Source organism: Pseudophryne corroboree, chromosome 5 (assembly GCF_028390025.1).
Source record: "Pseudophryne corroboree isolate aPseCor3 chromosome 5, aPseCor3.hap2, whole genome shotgun sequence".
Taxonomy (NCBI): Eukaryota; Metazoa; Chordata; class Amphibia; order Anura; family Myobatrachidae; genus Pseudophryne; species Pseudophryne corroboree.
The window spans coordinates 412,599,728-412,619,409 of NC_086448.1; the positions used below are offsets into that span (position 1 = coordinate 412,599,728).

At 45.4% G+C, this 19,682-nt stretch overlaps 1 protein-coding gene across 1 annotated transcript in view; it reads right to left on the reverse strand.

Annotated features, from left to right (window-relative positions):
• The window catches only part of RECK (reversion inducing cysteine rich protein with kazal motifs), a 424,990-nt gene that overhangs the window by 333,551 nt on the left and 71,757 nt on the right, over positions 1–19,682 (reverse strand). The window contains exon 2 of the mRNA XM_063922771.1: positions 6,728–6,786. Within this exon, the coding sequence (XP_063778841.1) occupies positions 6,728–6,786 (59 nt within the window). The remainder of the gene's footprint in view (positions 1–6,727; positions 6,787–19,682) is intronic.

The window sequence follows — 19,682 nt, forward strand, 5'->3', positions numbered from 1 at the left end:
TAGAGTACTTTGTAATCTGCAACAGTCCGTACATGTGTGGTGCAGGTGGGTTCCGTTAATTGCCGGCGGCTGGGGCTGCAAAGGTTATTGCTGAGACCAGTGCTTTCTAACTGTCCCTAGCTCTTACTAACCTTTAACGGGTGTTCTTCTCCATGCTAGCCGGCTGGTTCCCTCGGCTTTGTCTAGACAAAGGGCTGGAAATAGCCCGAAACGCGTTGGACGCCCACAGCCGTGCGCGTACTGGAGACAGATCAGGGCAGTGCATACTTGCCTACCTGACCCTCTTCATGAGGGAGAAAATGCTCTGTACCTTGACTTTCCTGGTAATGTATGATTGCCATCACCTGTGGTGAGCTATTTAATTGATAAGAAAGGTGTTTCACCACAGGTGATGGCAATCATACATTACCAGGAAAGTCCAGCAACAGAGCATTTTCTCCCTCATGGAGAGGGTCAGGTAGGCAAGTATGGGGCAGTGACATCAAAGATCACCACCGCTGTTCGGATGAACACGTGGCGAAGTACTGCTCATTGAACACCGAGGGAACCAACCGGCTAGCAAGGAGAAGAACACCCGTTAAAGGTTAGTAAGAGCTAGGGACAGTTAGAAAGCACTGGTCTCAGCAATAACCTTTGCGGCTCCAGCCGCCGGCAATTAACGGAACCCACCTGCACCACACATGTACTGACTGTTGCACATTACAAAGTACTCTAAAAAGAGCTTTAAACATTTTACAAATTTTTTCCTTCACAGGTATTGCAATGAATTTGTTTTTATTTTCTTTATTCTTTATTTTATACAAGCGCTCCAAATCAGTATTTTACAATACAGATAGAGACAAATCTGGGGATGAGAGGTAATGCACCCATGTGTACAGTGGCGGTTCTTGCCACGGGCAAGCGGTACTTTTGCCCGGGGCGCCGCCTTCCGGAGAGCGCCGGCGCCATCCGGAGGGCGCCGCACCAGGGCAAGATCCGCCACTGTGCCCCCCGCAGTGCCCTGCTGTGCCCCCCCCGCTTTGAAGGGAACCAGACGCGTAGCGTCTAGTGTCCCTTCATTGAGAGGACCTCAGTTGTGCGGTGCGCGATGACGTCATCGCGCACCGCACAGCAAAGGTCCTCTCCATGAAGGGAAACTAGACGCTACGGTCTAGTTTCCCTTCGTGTAGAGGACCTTTGCTGTGCGATGCGCGATGACGTCATCGCGCACCGCACAGCATAGTGGCACAGACACTAGGGGTCATAATTGACCTCTAGTGTCTATGCTGTTCTATGGGAGAGACGTAATAACGTCTCTCCCATAGATCGAAGAGAAGAGAGAGGGGAGAAGAGTGGTGCCGCCGGCGGAGGGGGTCTGGATCAGGAACGGGGATGCTAAGTATTCTTTTTATTTATTTATTTATTTTCTTGCAGCGTCGTGACCACGCCCCCAATTGAAGCCACGCCCCCATATTTTGCCCGGGGCGCCACAACTCTTAGAACCGGCCCTGCATGTGTAATATGATAGTAATTACGCTGATAGTAATCAGATTTTTTTTTAATTCTAAGGGACCTATTTATTAAAGGCATATATCAGAGCACTGTACCACATTTCTGCTCTGGTTCTCCTTTTAATGCTCGTAAAAGCAGCCTCCATACACTAGCTTTCTATATTAACTGCAAAAAGCTGTAAAATGTAAACTAGTGATTGTACATATGCATCTCCAATGGCCACTTATGCAAATTTGTTAAATGGCGGGGGCAATCCCTTAAGTTAGTTTAGGCATTTAATAATAAATAGCTCCAAAAGTGCATTCCAAATATACAGATGTGTCCTCACACATCTTTGCCAAGAGTGGCTCTGTGGCATGGCGTTGTGTAACTCCGCCACACTATTGCACGCTACTGCAAATGCCATGGTCAGAAAACTTTGCTGCCAATGGGTAGCGGGAGCATAGCACCCCGCTACGCATTGTAACTAACTCCCGCTGCCTCCCTTTGGTACATAGAGCAGCGGGATGTTTGCTACTCATTGCCTGCGGCTGTTACGCACACCAGTGCTAACAGGAGTATACCGGTGTATGAACAGAGAGGGATGCGAGGCAAAACGAACTCACAGACAGTATAACACAACATACTCAGCCGTCTATCCACCCGGATGGATAACTGCATGAGCTGATCTAAGCTATCAGGCGAGGGATATTGTACCAGTTGGTCCTTTATCTGGTCAGAAAGGCCCCTTCGGTACTGGTTTCTCAGGGCTGGGTCATTCCACTGGGTATCATGAGCCAACCACCGAAACTCCGTACTATAAACCTCAGCTGGCCGTCGCCCTTGCTTTAGGACCGTAATCTGAGCCTCAGCTGAAGCCATCTTGTCAGGGTCATCATACAAAATGCCCAGTGCCGTAAAAAAAGCATCAACACTTTTAAGCGACGGACAGTCAGGCTGCAACCCATATGCCCAGACCTGTGGGTCTCCTTGTAGCAAGGAAATCACCATGCCCACCCGCTGAATCTCCGACCCAGAAGACTGGGGCCTAAGCCTGAAATATATCTTACAGCTCTCCTTGAAACAAAAGAACTGCGAGCGATCTCCAGAAAAACGATCCGGGAGATTTACTTTTGGCTCCTTAACCCCTAAACTTGCCGCTGCTGCTGCGGGAGCTCCGCTAGCGGCCTGCGGGGTGTTCATTTTAATGGACATCTCATTAAATTGTCGAGTCAGGACCTGCACCTGATCGACCACCTGTTGCAAAGTATTTTGAGGGGTATGCTCCATATTCCCACAAAATTTCAACAGGAGTAGGGCTGCTGAATATGTTACGCACACCAGTGCCAGCAGGAGTATACCGGTGTATGAACAGAGAGGGATGCGAGGCAAAACGAACTCACAGACAGTATAACACAACATACACAGGAGGTGATGGAATAACTAATAAACACAAAATGAACGGGGAAGCCCAAAGGCTCAGGAATTGGGTGTCTCCCTAGTGTCAGGAATGCTCAGATGGAATAGAGCGGACAATGAAGCGAGATGTAGTGATTTAACATGTGGAGCACCCAAAATGATGTTGCTAAGAGCAACAGGAAAAACCCCAAAGGGTTACCAACGGGTGTGGGAATAAACTCCTTGGTCAGAGATAGAAATATAGACACAAGGAGAATATCCACAATCCTAACCCCTACTTGCAGGGCACAGGTTCAGCTTACTGCCACTAAACTGACACCTGGACGCCCTGCACAGTGAGGGAGGATTAAGCAAGCAGGTCTGAGAGTACAGCCGCAAACCTGCTGGGTTCACAGAATAGCAAAAGAACCCCAGCAGGTTAAACAACTGACTCCAGTCTTACTGCTAGGTCCAGATTGGCAGAATGAAGTACCGAATCCCAAGGCCTATTCGCAGTAAGCAACAAGTAAATACAAAGTCACACAGTACTAGCTAACTCTCTGGAACTGACTAACAAACAAAGATTCAGCAGCATTTGCCTAGCCTGAGAGGATGGTTTATATAGCAGGTGCTGTCCACGCCCCACTCAGACCTCACAGACTGTGAGCACAAAACCAGCGCCGGATTCCCTGCCGTGCACAGAGCCTGTAACCACTACACAGTAAAAACCCGGACCGGAGTATCAGCTGCGCTCAGGTTACTTCGCTAACACTTGCCTCCCGGTTGCCATGGCGATGTGGCAGTACAGAACAGGAGATCCTAACAGTGGCCAAACATTGTTTCTCCTTATACTAAGTATCGGGAGCGTGCATACGATATGCTGTGCCGGGAATAGTAGTGTCACGTCTAGCAAGGTTTGAGGATCCGGCAGCTGAGACTTGCCCAAGGAGGTAGTTGTCTGTGGATGAACAAGAAGAGGGGGTTGGATATAGTTCCTTCTCATGGGACAAGGGGCATTGAAGAATGTAGGCGGGGCTAAGAGTCAGTGGATTGTAGTTCTTGTGGACAGGGCTGAGTTAGAGAACTGTGGCTGGTGAACGATGACTTAAAATACGTAGTTGTAGACAAAGAACTGCGGGTTGTGGCTTGAAAGACGAGGTTGTATATAATGAACTGCGGAACTGTGAATGGTGGTTGAAGACGTGGCTGGAGACAAAGAACTATGGACTGTGATTTGAAAGACGATGCTGTAGATAATGAACTGCAGAACTGTGAATGATGGTTAAAGACGTGGCTGGAGACAAAGAACTGTGGACTGTGGTTTGAAAGACGATGCTGGAGATAATGAGCTGCGGACTGTGGACGATGGTTCAAAGACGTGGCTGGAGACAAAGATCTGCGGCTTGTGGCTTGAAGGACGAGGCAGGAGACCCAGGGCCGACCATGCCCAAAGGGTCTTACTGGACCGGGTTTTCCAGGAGCACTTCCACAGGCAGCAGCGGGTTAGGAACGGCAGGGCTGCAGCAGCAATTGAGAACCGACCAAGCAGGATCAGGAGTAACCAGAATACGGCAAGAATCCTGGGAGCACAGGGCTAAAGCACCTACAACAGGGTTGTAACTTGAAGCACTGGCTACCATGTCCTAAACCAGCCCCCTTTTATAGGAAGAAGTTTCCCTGGATTGGCTGGAAGGAACAGGAAGCAAAAACTATGCCTCAAACTTGGTCTCCAACATGACGGCGCCCAGTACTGCAGACCTTTTACATAGCCACACAGCTCACTGTCCCTTGTCTCCTAGCAACAGCTCAGCAAGAGAGACCCGCTGCAGCGGCATCCCGCCGCCATGAGCAGACTCCCTCACCGCCGCTACTGCTGCCCTCGGACCCGGCGCGACAGCCCACCTCCGCCGCTGCCCAGCCGCCTGTGAAGCCCACCCCGCAGCCCCAGCGTGCCGGTAAGCCCCCGGACGCTGACAAGTAGCCTGCAATGCAATAAGAAATTATGTCTCTTTACACAGAATGTCATAAAAGGCCCCATAGGCATGCATGCCTACTCTTCAGGAATCAGTGGCGTATTTTTAATGGGTGCACTGTGTGCAGTGCATACGGGCTACTTGGCCCAGAGGAGCTCACACCACACAGCATGCACTCATCTTTTTAATATTTACCTCTACAGAGTCCCGAGGCAGCGTAGTGACAGTGACCTGCATACAGACTTTCATGGTACAGTGCCATTTTTTGGGACTGTCCCGCGGTGGTGGTGGTGAGCAGTTGGGAGACTCCCTATTACTAGCAGCTCTGCGGTGAATAGACACAGCGTCTATTCATGGGTGACAGAGGGACTGGAGGCATGCCAGCAACTCATAAAGCACTGGGCATGCCCCCACAGTGATGAAAGACAGGGGCATTGCTTGAAACATTACGCAAAGCCATGCCCCTGTCTTCCGTTACTGTGGGGGCATGCCTATCGCTTTCACAATGTTGGGAGGTATGACTCTGAGCACTATGGTGCGCAGGTCTCTGGGAAAATGGCACAGCAGCCATTTTCCTGGTGTTTTGTGCATGCACAGTAGGGAAGATTGATGGGAAATCGCCAACGCATCATTTTTCCCGGAGAGCTGTGCACCAGCTAGTGCTCAGAGACACTGACACTGCTGCAGGAAGGGCAGTTTGGGCCCCCCTGGACCTTTGTGCACACACACCAATGGGTATGATGTAGATAAATAAGACTATAAATTATTTGGCTGTATCTGGCTTAATTTGCTGAATATATATATATATGAAACTTAGAAGAGAGTTATTAAATTACTCTTAGTAATAGAAATTTGTCATGAGGCACAGTGGTAGCACTGATGCTTCTGCATAGCACTGCGGGTTTACTTTCGACCAGAGCACTATCTGTGTGGAGTGTCTCCTCCCTATTGTGAGTGGATTTCCTTCAGGTACTTTGCTTTCTTCTCACATTACAAAAAGATACAATCAGCTCAGTTGGCTTTGAATAAAATTAATGTGTGTATCTGTACCTGTAACAGGGAATATACTGTACATTGTTTGCTCCACTGACGGAGAGGCTGATGTCAATGATTAAATATTCTCTGCAATCAGCGTTTTTTTAAGAGAGGAGGGGGACCATGTGCAGACTCCAGATGGGCCCCCTCCTCTTCACGGCACTGTAAACTTCGGCATTGTGCCGGAGTCTACTGCACATGTGCAGGTCTCTGGAAACAGGATGCTCTCCATGGTCCGGAGACTAATTACCTACTGCCAGGGCTGCCATCAGAAATTATGACAACACCCCCAAAAAAAGATTCTGCTGCACCACATTGTGACGTTACATACATGTGGAGCATTGTGGACCTGCAGGAATGATTTACGGAGAGCTGATGCACAGGGAAGGCTTGTCTTAAGACATCCTCCATGCGCATTAGCCCGCTGTTGTTGCACAGCCTAGTGCAGCTCTCCAGGTATTGGCGGTAGGAGCCTGGGGTGGGCACCCTTCTCTGTAAGGGCCTGGGACTCCAATCTCCTCAGTCCCCCCCTGATGGGTGCCCTGCTTACTGTGCATGCGGCCATTTTTGCCATGGCTGCTGCAGCGCACATCATGGGACTCCAGAAAGGTATGTATTAAAATAACATGGGTGCAGTGTGTGTGGTGTGGGCACCCTGGACCCAGCGGCCCGTGTGCACTGCACACATTGCACCCATGATAAAAATTAAAATGTCTGCAATGTAGACACTGTATACAGTAACAAAAGGTTAATGCTAATAATTATGCAAGACATCTAAAATGTCTTCTCTTGTGCTACAAACATATTTCCTAATAAGTTAATTTTAACAATAAAATCATATAAATGCTTACCTGCTCACAAACGTCACGACACATTAAGTTATCCTTCGCCTGGTAACAGCATGAGGCATCTATAGAAAAACAAAAACATGATACTCAAAACCTATGTCTGCATAAATAAAACATCAAAGTATCAATTATCTATTTAAAAAAAAACCCAGCATTTCTAAATTAATAAAATAACCTTACAAAAATGGAAACACTGGGGAACAGGGGCATATCTACTCCTTAGCCAGGATGGCACTCACCAGGAAAGCTGGCTGAGAAATGGGGAAGGAGACACCCATGTCCAGGGGGTAGAATCACATAGTAGTTCTGTCCAGGCCCTTAACTGGCGCATGCTGCATACATATTAGTAGCGGTATGCCTGACTCCTTCTCTACATTGCAGTGGGCAGTACTTCTGTGTGGTCATAATGTGTAATGGGCACGACTACTGTGGGCAAAATGTGTAAGGAGCACTGCTGTGTGGCATAATGTGTAAGGGGCACTACTGTGGACATAATGTGTAACAACCACTACTATGTGGCATAATGTGTAAGGGGCACTACTACTGTGATCATAATGTGTAAGGGACTATACTACTGTGTGGCATAATGTATTAGGGGCACTACTGTGTGAGATAATGGGGTATATGCAATTACGGTCGAATTCCTGAAATTGTCGAATTTCGGGAATTTTTCGCCCAAAAAATAAAATCGTCAATGCAATTCAGTGCTTTCCGTCCAAAAAACGGACTTTCAAAATTCGACTTTTTGAAATTCGACTTTTGTCAAATTCGACTTTTCTGCAATGATACAAGTGCTGCAATTCGACCAAAGTGTATTCAATTGAAGTTTGGAAATTCGACAACAGTGCTTTTAGACAGTAAATTGACATTTTCAATCCGCCACACTTTGGTGGGTGAAACTAATAAAAAAAATTTAAAACATGTTTTTTTTTGTGTTTTTTTATTGATAATAGCATATCTATTTATATTAGAAGGGATTAGGTGCTTGGTTTGTCTTTTTTTGGAGGCACAAGTATTATTTATATATTTTTTAAAATAATTTTTTTTTTTTTTTAGATGGAATGGTAAAATTCAGAAAAAAAATGGCGTGGGGTCCCCCCTCCAAAGCATAACCAGCCTCGGGCTCTTCGAGCTGGTCCTGGTTCTAAAAATGCGGGGGGGGGGAATTGACAGGGGATCCCCCGTATTTTTAAAACCAGCACCGGGCTCTGCGCCTGGTGCTGGTGCAAAAAATACGGGGGACAAAAAGAGTAGGGGTCACCCGTATTTTATACACCAGCATCGGGCTGGACAGATAATGCCACAGCCGGGGGTCACTTTTATACAGTGCCTTGCGGCCGTGGCATTAAATATCCAACTAGTCACCCCTGGCCGGGGTACCCTGGGGGAGTGGGGACCCCTTCAATCAAGGGGTCCCCCCCCCAGCCACCCAAGGGCCAGGGGTGAAGCCCGAGGCTGTCCCCCCCATCCAAGGGCTGTGGATGGGAGGCTGATAGCCTTGAGTAAAATGACAGAATATTGTTTTTTCCAATAGTACTACAAGTCCCAGCAAGCCTCCCCCGCAAGCTGGTACTTGGAGAACCACAAGTACCAGCATGCGGGAGAAAAATGGGCCCGCTGGTACCTGTAGTACTACTGGAAAAAAAATACCCAAATAAAAACAGGAGACACACACCGTGACAAGTACAACTTTATTACACACTGCCGACACACACATACTTACCTATGTTGACACGAAGCAGTCGGTCCTCTTCTTCAAGTAGAATCCACGGGTACCTGAAAATAAAAGATAATTCTACTCACCTGATCCATGGTCCAGAGATAAATCCACGTACTTGGCAAAACAAATAAACAAACACCCGTACCATGCCGGACTGAAAGGGGTCCCATTTTGACACATGAGACCCCTTTCCACGAATGCAGACACCCCCGTGACAGCTGTCACAGAAGTGTCTCTTCAGCCAATCAGCGAGTGCAACGTCCTTGCACTCTGCTGATTGGCTCTGTGTGCGTCTGACCTCAGACAGCGCATCGCAAAGCCTCTCCATTATATTCAATGGTGGGAACTTTGCGTCAGCGGTGAGGTCACCCGCGGTCAGCCGCTGACCGCGGGTTAACCCCACCGCTACCCGCAAAGTTCCCACCATTGAAAGTAATGGAGAGACTTTGCGATGCGCTGTCTGAGGTCACACGCGCACAGCCAATCAGGTGAGCGCCACGGAAGTAGCGCTTCCTGATTGGCTGAAGGGACCTCAGTGACAGGAGTCACGTGGTGTCCCGGCATTCGGGGAAAGGGGTCTGATGTGTAAACATGGGACCCCTTTCAGTCCGGCATGGTACGGGTGTTCGTGTTTTTTTTTTAACAAGTACGTGGATTATCTCCCGGACACTGGATTGAGGTGAGTCTAATTTTTTTCACAGGTACCTCGGATCGTCGGAGACTGTGGCATTCGCCGTGTTAACATAGGTAAGTATGTATGTGTGTCGGCAGTGTGTAATAAAGTTGTACTTGTCACGGTGTGTGTCTCCTGTTTTTATTTGGGTATTTTTTTTCAGTAGTACTACAGGTACCAGCGGGCCCGTTTTTCTCCCGCATGCTGGTACTTGTGGTTCTCCAAGTACCAGCTTGCGGGGGAGGCTTGCTGGGACTTGTAGTACTATTGGAAAAAACAATATTCTGTCATGTTACTCAAGGCTATCAGCCTCCCATCCGCAGCCCTTGGATGGGGGGGACAGCCTCGGGCTTCACCCCTGGCCCTTGGGTGGCTGGGGGGGGGGAGCCCTTGATTGAAGGGGTCCCCACTCCCCCAGGGTACCCCGGCCAGGGGTGACTAGTTGGATATTTAATGCCATGGCCGCAAGGCACTGTATAAAAGTGACCCCCGGCTGTGGCATTATCTGTCCAGCTAGTGGAGCCCGATGCTGGTGTAAAAAATACGGGGGACCCCTACTCTTTTTGTCCCCCGTATTTTTTGCACCAGCACCAGGCGCAGAGCCCGGTGCTGGTTTTAAAAATACGGGGGATCCCCTGTCAATTTTTCCCCGCATTTTTAGAACCAGGACCAGCTCGAAGAGCCCGAGGCTGGTTATGCTTTGGAGGGGGGACCCCACGCCATTTTTTCCCGGGTTTTTCCCATTTTCCCCCGTTTTTTTAAATCGCTGCAAAATCCGGCAAATCGGACGTTTTTCGCCCGCGGGACTGTCGAATCCGTTTTTCATTGAATATGGTGAATTCCGGAAGCCACCTGCCGGAATTCACCTGTCGAATTGTGTCAAATTAAAAAACGGCGATAATTTGCAGCGATTCGCCGCTAATTGCATATACCCCAATGTCTATAATGTGTACTACTTGATAGTGTAATGTGAATAAGGGGATCTAGTGTGTGGCATAATGTGTATAAGGGGTACTACTGTGTGTTGTAATGTGTATAACTGATACTATTGTGTGGTGTAATGTGAATAAGGGGACTACTGTGCAGTGTAATATGAGTAAGGGGCACTACTGTGTGGCATAATTTGAATTGGGGGTATTATTGTGTGGCTACGCCGCTTCCTTGTGAGACCATGCCCCTTTTTTGGTGTACATCTTTGACAAGCTCTTTTCATATTTAAAATATGGGGGGGGAGTGCCATTCCCTTACTTTGCCAAGGGCACTCGGACCTCTAGATACACCTCTGATTATGAAATTTGATTAAATGTGTGTACTTTGTTTTTTTCTGTGTACTAGTCCCAGTACCGCTGATCTCTCTAACGTTTTTCACTATCAGTCTACTGTATCACAATAAGAAATAGGACGAGGAATGGAACCTGTCCAAAGCCTCTGGAGAAGACCAAAGTGAACTTAGTCTCCAGTTACCCATAGTAACCAATCAGGTTCTACTTATTATTTATCTAGCATCTTCCAGAAATAATAGCTAGAATCTGATTGGTTGCTATGGGCAAAATCTCGACATCTATAAAACTGCACTTTAGTAAACATACCCCCGGGCATCCTCTCCTGGTAGTGCCAATCCAAGCTGATAGCACATTAGTATCCAAATCCTATACAGTTTTGTGACATTACTATCCCTTTCACACCCAGCCTCTTACTCAGGATATTGCCAGGCAACCCAGGTCCTGGCATAGTGTGAAAGGGCTGTGAGTCTTGGGTCCACTACACAGATCACGACCAAGGCCAAACCTGGGACCAAATTGGATAGTCTGAAGTGTGAAAGCCCTAAAAGTGCAGAGAGCCAGATCACCAGCACTCGGAGATGATAACCTGTGTCCAGACGGGTGGTCTTCTGTTTGCCGGCGGTCGGGCTCCCGGCGCTCAGTATACCGGCGCCGGGAGCCCGACAGCCGGCATACCGACACTTATTTTCCCTCGTGGGGGTCCACGACCCCCATAGAGGGAGAATAAAATAGTGTGGCGCGCGTAGCGCGCCACCGTGCCCGTAGCGTGGCGAGCGCAGCGAGCCTGCAAGGGGCTCATTTGCGCTCGCCAAGCTGTCGGTAAGCCGGCGGTCGGGCTCCCGGCGCCGGGATGCTGGTCGCCGGGAGCCCGACCGCCGGCCAGCCGTAGTGAACCCGTCCAGACTGCAGTGTGTACACAGTTTCCAGCAGCTGTGACATTGTATGAAACTGTGTCCAATAACAAGAGTTGGGCAAGCTCAGTTTCCTGAAAACTGAGTCCACCTAAAATTCAGTGATCCAAGGGAATCTGAGAACCGGATCTGCTTTTCTTGCCTGGTTCGGATTCCAAAAAGGGGAAAACGCCATCTTCATGGCATCAGATCTTGCGTGTTTTGGATGCAATAGAAGTTGCTCCTATGAGGATTTGGGCACAATTTCACACCAGGCTGCGGTATTGGATGTCTGGCATTCAGGATAGAATCAAGATTCAAAGTGCACAAGATGACACTGTTTAATGGGCAGTGGCACCCATATGTCCCTTACTTAGATGTAATACAGGGCGAGCTAGTTTTATAAATGCAGGAACATCTATATTGTATTGTTTAAATGTGTCACGCTGGTACTGTACTTAACTGAGCATTAACCCTTGGTGCAACTGCACACTGGTGTTGTTTTTGTCACTGCCCATAGTGCAGCCCAAACCTCCTAATATATATAATACATGGGCAGCATTAACCCTTGGTGCACACTGGTGTTTTTTTTTTTGTCAGTGTCTGCAGTGTTGACCAGACAGCATTAACCCTTTTTTGGTGCACAATAGTGCTGTAATTGCCCACAGTGCAGCACATAGCTCCTACTACAGGGACAGCATTAACCCTTGGTGCACAACTGGTGTGTTTTTGTTACTTCTCTAGTGTTCCCGCAAGGATTAGGGCAGGGTGTAATTTAAGCTTGAATGAAACTGGGTTGATGATGTGCTCAATGGTGAGTGGCCCAATGTAGCAGGGTGCAAACTTCATAGAAGATACCTTTAACCTCAAGTTCTGTGTTTAAAGCCAAATTCGATCTATTGTTTGAGACTGGGAACTGCTTGCCGCTTCCTGTCAGCAAATCTCTTAAACCACTTGAAGGCCTTTACATGAGAAAAGCGGATCTCCATCCACATCTTAGTGAAATGTTGCAGGGTACAATCAGCAGCTGGAACTTGTGAAGCAGGAAGAGGCTTAAACTCAGGAACCTGAGGATGGAGACTATAAGTAGCTTAGAAGGGTGTTGAGCAAGAGGAAGAGTGGTACTGGTTGTTGTGTCAAAACTCTACCCAAGGAAGTAATTCGGACCAGCCTTCCTTAGAAGAGGATACATATAATCAGAGAAATTACTCTAGATCACAGGTTCTCAAACTCGGTCTTCAGGACCCCACACAGTGCATGTTTTGCAGGTCTCCTCACAGAATCACAAGTGAAATAATTAACTCCAGCTGCAGTCCTTTTAAACTGTGTCAGTGAGTAATTAATACACCTATGCACTTGCTGGGTTACCTGCAAAACATGCACTGTGTGGGGTCCTGAGGACCGAGTTTGAGAACCACTGCTCTAGATCTTGGTTGACCCTTTCCATCTGATCATTTATTTGAGGGTGGTATGCTATAGAAAACGTAAGTTTTACCTGAACTGTTGAACACAATGAATGCCAAAATTTGGCAACAAATTGAACTCTACGATTGGAGATGATTTCCAAAGGCAGTCCATGAAGTCTGAAGATCTCTTGTATAAAAAGTTAAGCCAACTTGAAAGCAAACAGAAGACCCATGAGAGGTATAAAAAGTGAGCCATTTTGGTGAACTGGTAAACTACCACTCAGATGGTGTTGAGCTTATTCGAAACCGTAAGATCGGTAATAAAGTCCACTGACAAATGGTTCCTTGGCTGATGTGATACAGACAATATAAGTAACTGCCCAAAAGGCACTTGACGGACCAATTTATGCTGGGTGCACTTGAAACAAGAGGCGCTGAAGTTTTGAATGTCTTTTTTAAGAGAGGACCACCAATAAGACCTGGAAAGGAATTGTAAGATTTTCTGTATGCCTGCATGGCCTACAAAATGGGAAGAATGAGCCCAGTGAAGCAATTTCTTGTGTAATGCGGCCTTAACAAAAGTATTTCCCGCAGGTGGTGAGTTTTCTACTCCAACTGCAGATAATACCATGGGATTAAAAATCAGGAGCTTTTCAGTGGAGGTAGTCTTATTCTCTTGCTCCATGGAGCGGGAGAGGGAATGAATTTTGGGAGAACCCACAAGGGTGGAGATGACCATCTAGAGCTCGCTGAGAAAGAATAGTCCCTACTCCCACAGAAGCATCTACTTCCAAGACAAATGGCTGTGTGACATTATGTTGATGTAAGACAAGAGCAGAGATAAACATCTGTTTGATAAGTTAAAATTCTATCTTTTCTTCATCAGAAAAGCGAGAAGGATTGGCACCTTTCCGAGTTAGAGTGGTAATAGGCGCGATGACAGTGGAGAAGTTCTCTATGAATTTGCAATAGTAATTCACAAAACTGAGGAAGCGTTGGATAGCTTTAAGAGTCTTAGGGTGTGTTCATTCTTGAATTGGAGATTATCAGGATCCATTCTGAGACCAGAACCAGATATGAAATACCCAAGGAAGTGAATAGACTTAACCTCAAAAATAAATTTTTCTAATTTACAGTAGAGTCGATTGACACGGAGATATGAAAGAACCTCCTTCGCTTTCCGGTAGTGTTCCACCAGATCATTGGCAAATATTAAGATATCATCAAAATAGACAACTACATGCTTCTGCAGATCTCGCTAAATTTTGTTGACATAGTGCTGAAACACTGTAGGAGCATTACTGAGGCCAAAATGCAAACCAAGATACTTATAATGACCATTGTGGGTGTTAAGTGCAGTCTTTCACTCGCCTACAGAACATGAAACCTAGAGAAGATGTAGGATGTCTGCAGAGGCTAGGTTCGTCAAAGGTTCATCTGAAAGCCAAGACAAAGTCTTTATAAGACAATAATATGGGGTCAGATCTTTCCTGTAAAGGTGAAGCATAGTCTAAAGCTGGGCATACACTATACAATTTTCTGGCAGATCATCTGCCAGATCTGGCTGGTTGGAATGAAAACCTGGTAATGAATGAGAGCAAAAACAATCGATCATTTGCTCCCAAACACTGGAAAATGGACAAAAACTGTCATTCATACAAATTATTTAAATCATGGACAGGTTTTGTCCATTTTCCAGTGTTTGGTAGCAACTGATCGATTGTCATTTGCTCTCATCCATTACCAGATTTTCATTCCAACCAGCCAGACATGGCAGATTATCAGCAGGATAATTGTATAGTGTATGCCCAGTTTAAGGCAGATCTAGAGGATAGAGAGATAATATATGCCACCTGGGTGTATTCTTTAGTAAATTACTTGATTTGAGTTTGAAATGAATCTCGCACTGGTTTAGAAAACCCCTGCAATTTTTGGGGTTCTTATCAAACTTTACAGGAATGGGAAGTTGAAGATGAGGTGCAGCTGTGGAAACTGGAGCTGGATGATTCGTAGAAGAAGTAGCAGAAGCTGACCTCTGAGGGTAGGTTGGATCTTGCAGGACCTGTATCACACGACCCTGTGCTGCCTCTTGATGTTCAAGATATGCTACTAGGTCCTGTGCAAATCCCTCAGCCTGAGCCTGGTCCTCGGCTGCATCCATTGGACTAATAAAAACTGTCATGCCTGAGGATAATGGTTTGCTTGGGCAGGCATGTGAGGCTGAAGCAGAAACTGCTAAGGTGTGTATAAAGCTGGGAGGCTTAATCCAGCTCTTCCTCATAGATTGAGAGAGAGGAGGCAGTGGAGCTGTAGGTAGTATGATAGATAAGAGTCATTGGAGTTCTAGTGGTAGCTAGCCCGGATACTTGAACTGCAGTAGAGTAGTAACTGAATGGTGACTGGACTGGAACCAGATGGTAAATGTTCTAGAAACACATAGTAACTGGACTAGAACCAGATGGCAACTGGACTGTAACCAGATGGCAGCTGAAATGGAACCAGATGGTGACTGGATTGGAACCAGATGGTGACCGGACTGGAACGGTGAGTAGCCGGACTGGAACGAGAGGGTGACCAGACTTGAAATGATGAGTGACATTGAACAAGTTTCTTATAGAAGCAGACTCTGTGGTAGTTAAAGGCTTGCATAAACCAGACTGGAATTGGATTTGGGCAGACTGGGCCTGTACAGACACAAAATATCTGGGAGCTCAGCACAGGGCTGTAACTTCAGCAGAAGCAATGTTGTACTGGGGATTTGCGCTAGTCAGTGGAACTTATAGGACTAAACATTTGGTGACTGGATGCTGCGGTCAGCTGATCTGGGAACAAAGCTCTAAATGGTGGAGGAGAGTCAAGTGACTGAATTCAACATGGCTGCGTCCATACTGAGATGCTGGGGGGAACCCTGATGAGCAGCCTGTGCACCAGCACGCTGTGCACAAGCAGAGAGAAGACGGCTGCGGAGAATTGCTTCCATGTCCAGACTGAGAGCGCTGAGCAGGGACAGTGCAGACAGACCTCATAGCCAGCTGGGAGCGATGTGCAGGGTGGACCTTCGCACCATCTGGTAGCAATGCGCGGTTACAGCACAAGCGGACTTCAGTGCCAACTGGGACAAACGTAAGAAAGTGGTTTTAAAACTCTGCAGTGTTACACAGTCATTATGATCGTGTTATTAGTACTTTAACATATACTAAAGGTGGTGCTTAAGGGCATAGAGGGTTTAAGAAAGGGCACCTAAAAATCAAAATAATACTAAATAAGAGAAGAAGAAAAAAATCACCTCTAATAAAGGGAACATTTACTGCTGAATAATATTAATAAATTGCCAACACTGGAATCCAATATTACAGAACTCTGAACTTTTTTGCACTGAGCAGCAAAGGTATTCCTCATACAATTTGAAGTTTATTTTTATGAACATGAGTCTTTTTCTACATTTCATTAGTTGTTACTTCAAATGGTTTCAGTAGCTTCATAAAACAAAATATTCTCCAGTGTGCTGGAGTAAGGTACATTCCCCCTTCTCTCCATATGTTATAGCTTCTTGTGTAGGTTTTGATGGCTTGTTGCTGTTCATCCATTTGCTGAAGCATATAAAGGATGAGGATGCAATTCTACATGGTCACTACCTCTTGCATCATTTGGGGGCATGGTAAATGGAACTGTTCTTGCTGCCATTGCATTCTTCCTCATGTGGTTGCAGAATAAATGCCAAAAATATCTAGACTTTTTTCGGACCACAGACAGCATCTCTGGCATGCTCCTGTCATTTCTAAAAACATTCTGAACCACCAGGCATAATATTGGATATTTTCAAATTCACCCAGTTTAATGCTCTCACAGTGTTACCGGTGTTATTGGAAATGAAAAATCCTCATGATATTCTTAGTGGGATACACCATCTCGCTATGACATCCATGAGTTTTTCTTACAGGTTGACACTTGTATGCCTCTTAGTAAAGCAGGTGATACATGTGAATGAGCTGCCTTTGTGTGTTACATACTGCTGCTGCTGAAGGTGATACACCCACCCAGTGGGCTGTCACAGTCATGTAATCTTTAGTTTGACCAGTAATGCTTGACATATCTGTGCTTAAGTGGATAGTAGGTACAATTTTTTTTATAGGCCAATAATTAATTTTTTCTTTAGCTTTCCAGTACAGGTGAGGATTCGTTGTTCTGGTAAAATGGAATGAAAAGGAATTTGATAGCATGCCAAAGGTCCTCAATTAACTTTCTAAAACTAGATGCATTGATGGCCTGCTGGCCATACTACCCCCCTCCTCCCTCATAAATATTCTTAGTCAATCAAACAATTAAGTTAAATTAATCAATCAATCAATCAATCAATCAATCAATCCTTCTTTCTTTCAACGCAACTGAGGAGAGAAGGGCCATAAAGGGAGAAAATAATTTCAGATCATTAATATTATCTCCAATGCCCCCATTAATAATAAAAAAGAAATAAATCAACAATTCAATTAAATTAACTTATGAATCAGTCCTTCCTTCCTACCTGCCTTCCACTACATACATACTCCACCTCCCTCTGGCCTCTGATCTTGTTCTTGATGAATAAAAACATTCTTGGTTACTTTCTATGTGGTCAAATAGTTTATTAAACTGCCATCCTGCCTGCCACTGCAGTGCTACTCTGTTTCCTAGATATGCCATGTTTGAAGATGAGCTGCCATGTGTTTATGCCGCCCACTGCTGTCTTGATGGTTTGGTTTTGTTGTCAAACCTATCCAATCCAGCTGGCAGTAGTTCAGCAAACTTCATGCTGTGAGTGGAGATTTCCTCCTTTAATTGTACCCTTTATGGAGGTGCTTCTATTATTGCAGTCGCTCAACTGTGTTGACTGCACTACTGTGCAGTCTGTGATGAGCTTAAGATAAATATAAACTGTATGAACTAGTAACATATGTGAGCTAGTAGATTCTTATGTTCCTGTATATACACTGTACAGATGGATATGACAGGCAACCTTGCAACAAACTGAAAAATAGAATGATTTGATAAACTTATCAGTTGAGTGATATGTTTTTCTTTGAAAATGCGCAATGTCATATTTAAAGTCCTGATTGAGTATACATCAGTGGTGTGGAAGGGACAGCGCTGAATTAACAACAGGGCCCCCACAAATAGTTACATCTTCAGTGTGGGAGGCACTGTGGCATAATATAAACTAGGGGTTCTGAGTAATGTGGCCTAAGGATACTACAGTGTTTTCAACATATTTGCGGTACTGACACTATTTACACATTAGACTTTTTTATATTTCCAGTATTTGACCATTTTATTGGTAGGGACTCCCACAAGATAGTTGCCTTGGGGCCGTTATAAACATTAATCCAACCCTGAGGAGGGACCATGACTTTGTTTACAATAATAAATACAATTTAGCAGGGTTGGCAGGTTTAAACCAAATGGGTTTTTTTTTTAAACTCCTTTTTTTATTATGCTGTGACTACTTAAAAAAAGCCTAATATACAAAAAAATAGTGTTTTTAATTCAAAATGTTTAATGCCAGTGGCATGCCCAGTGCTAATACTTGACTCCTGGTGTGTGTGTGTGTGTGTGTGTGTGTGTGTGTGTGTGTGTGTGTGTGTGTGTGTGTCTGTGTGTGTGTGTGTGCGTGCGTGCGTGCGTGCGTGCGTGCGTGTGTTTCTCTTAAAAGTCCTTTTGCATTTTCCATTTTGTATTTCTATTCAGATTTATTTAATTATAAAGTAAGAAGTATGACTAATGCTTAACAATAACTTCATATTTTCAATTTCATGTATTTCTTTTTTTGCAAATAATTTTATTGGTTCAAATTCTGCTTCACAAAAAAAATATAACATGACATACAGCAATAACACAAACAGAATATCTCATGTAGAGAAATAGTGTCTAGCAAATTTTCCGTAGTTAGAAGAGCTATTTTACATTGAAATAGGTTATATCTCGTAAGTAGCACTTGTAAACCAACAGAAACACCAGAAACATATAAAATAATGTATATACCAAAAGAAGTATAGTGCAGTAGGAACAGAATAGGAAAAATACGAAGAAAGGGAAATGAGAAAGAAAAAGGAAGAAGCAAAGGAGAAAGAGAAAACCTCACAACTCCTTTTGGGGAACCACACCAATGGAGCCTGTAGACATCGTAGCAATACCTATTGTAGGGATTTGTAGTGGTCTGTTTCTTTAAATTCCAACCACGGAAGCCAAGTGACAGTAAAAGCTTGGTGTTTGGATGCAAGGGAGGAAACAAGATCATCCATGGCCATGTAGTGGTCTAAGCGCGCGCACCATTCAGACATACTGGGAATAACACGAGACTTCCAATGTACTGGAATAACGGCTTTTGAAGCACTAAGAATATGGCGGAGCAAAGTTTTTTTATAATGAGATCTGGGTCTACGCAAAAGATTCAACAACCAAAAACTGAGGCAAAAGGGCAGGTTTTCCTGTAAGATAACGCTGGCCGTTTCCTTTACTTTGAGCCAAAAAGATTTAAGAAGGGGGCAGTCCCACCAGATATGCAATGGGGTTCCGACCGCCCCGGAACATCTCCAACTGACATTTGGGACCCCAGGATACATTTTGGCTAACAGACTAGGACAGCGGTACCAGCGGGAGAGGACTTTATAATGGGTCTCAACCACCAACACGCTAACAGATGCAGAGAACGTATTACTGAATATCTTGGGCCAATCATCCTCACCTATCAGGCCATTTAAATCAGATTCCCAGTCCACCATAAATTTGGGTTTTGAGGTAAAAGCCTGATCGATTTGTAATTTGTAAATAGTTGAGAGAGTATGTTGCAGGTATGTTTGGGAGAGGCACAAGTTCTCAAATGGGGTCGATGATCGCCTGCAATCAACAGGTGTGCGCAAACCCGTCAAAAGTATTTAATTTGCAGATATTTCCATATCTCATTATTTGGTAAATCCCAGCGAGCTTGGACTGAAGGAAAACTTAATATGCCA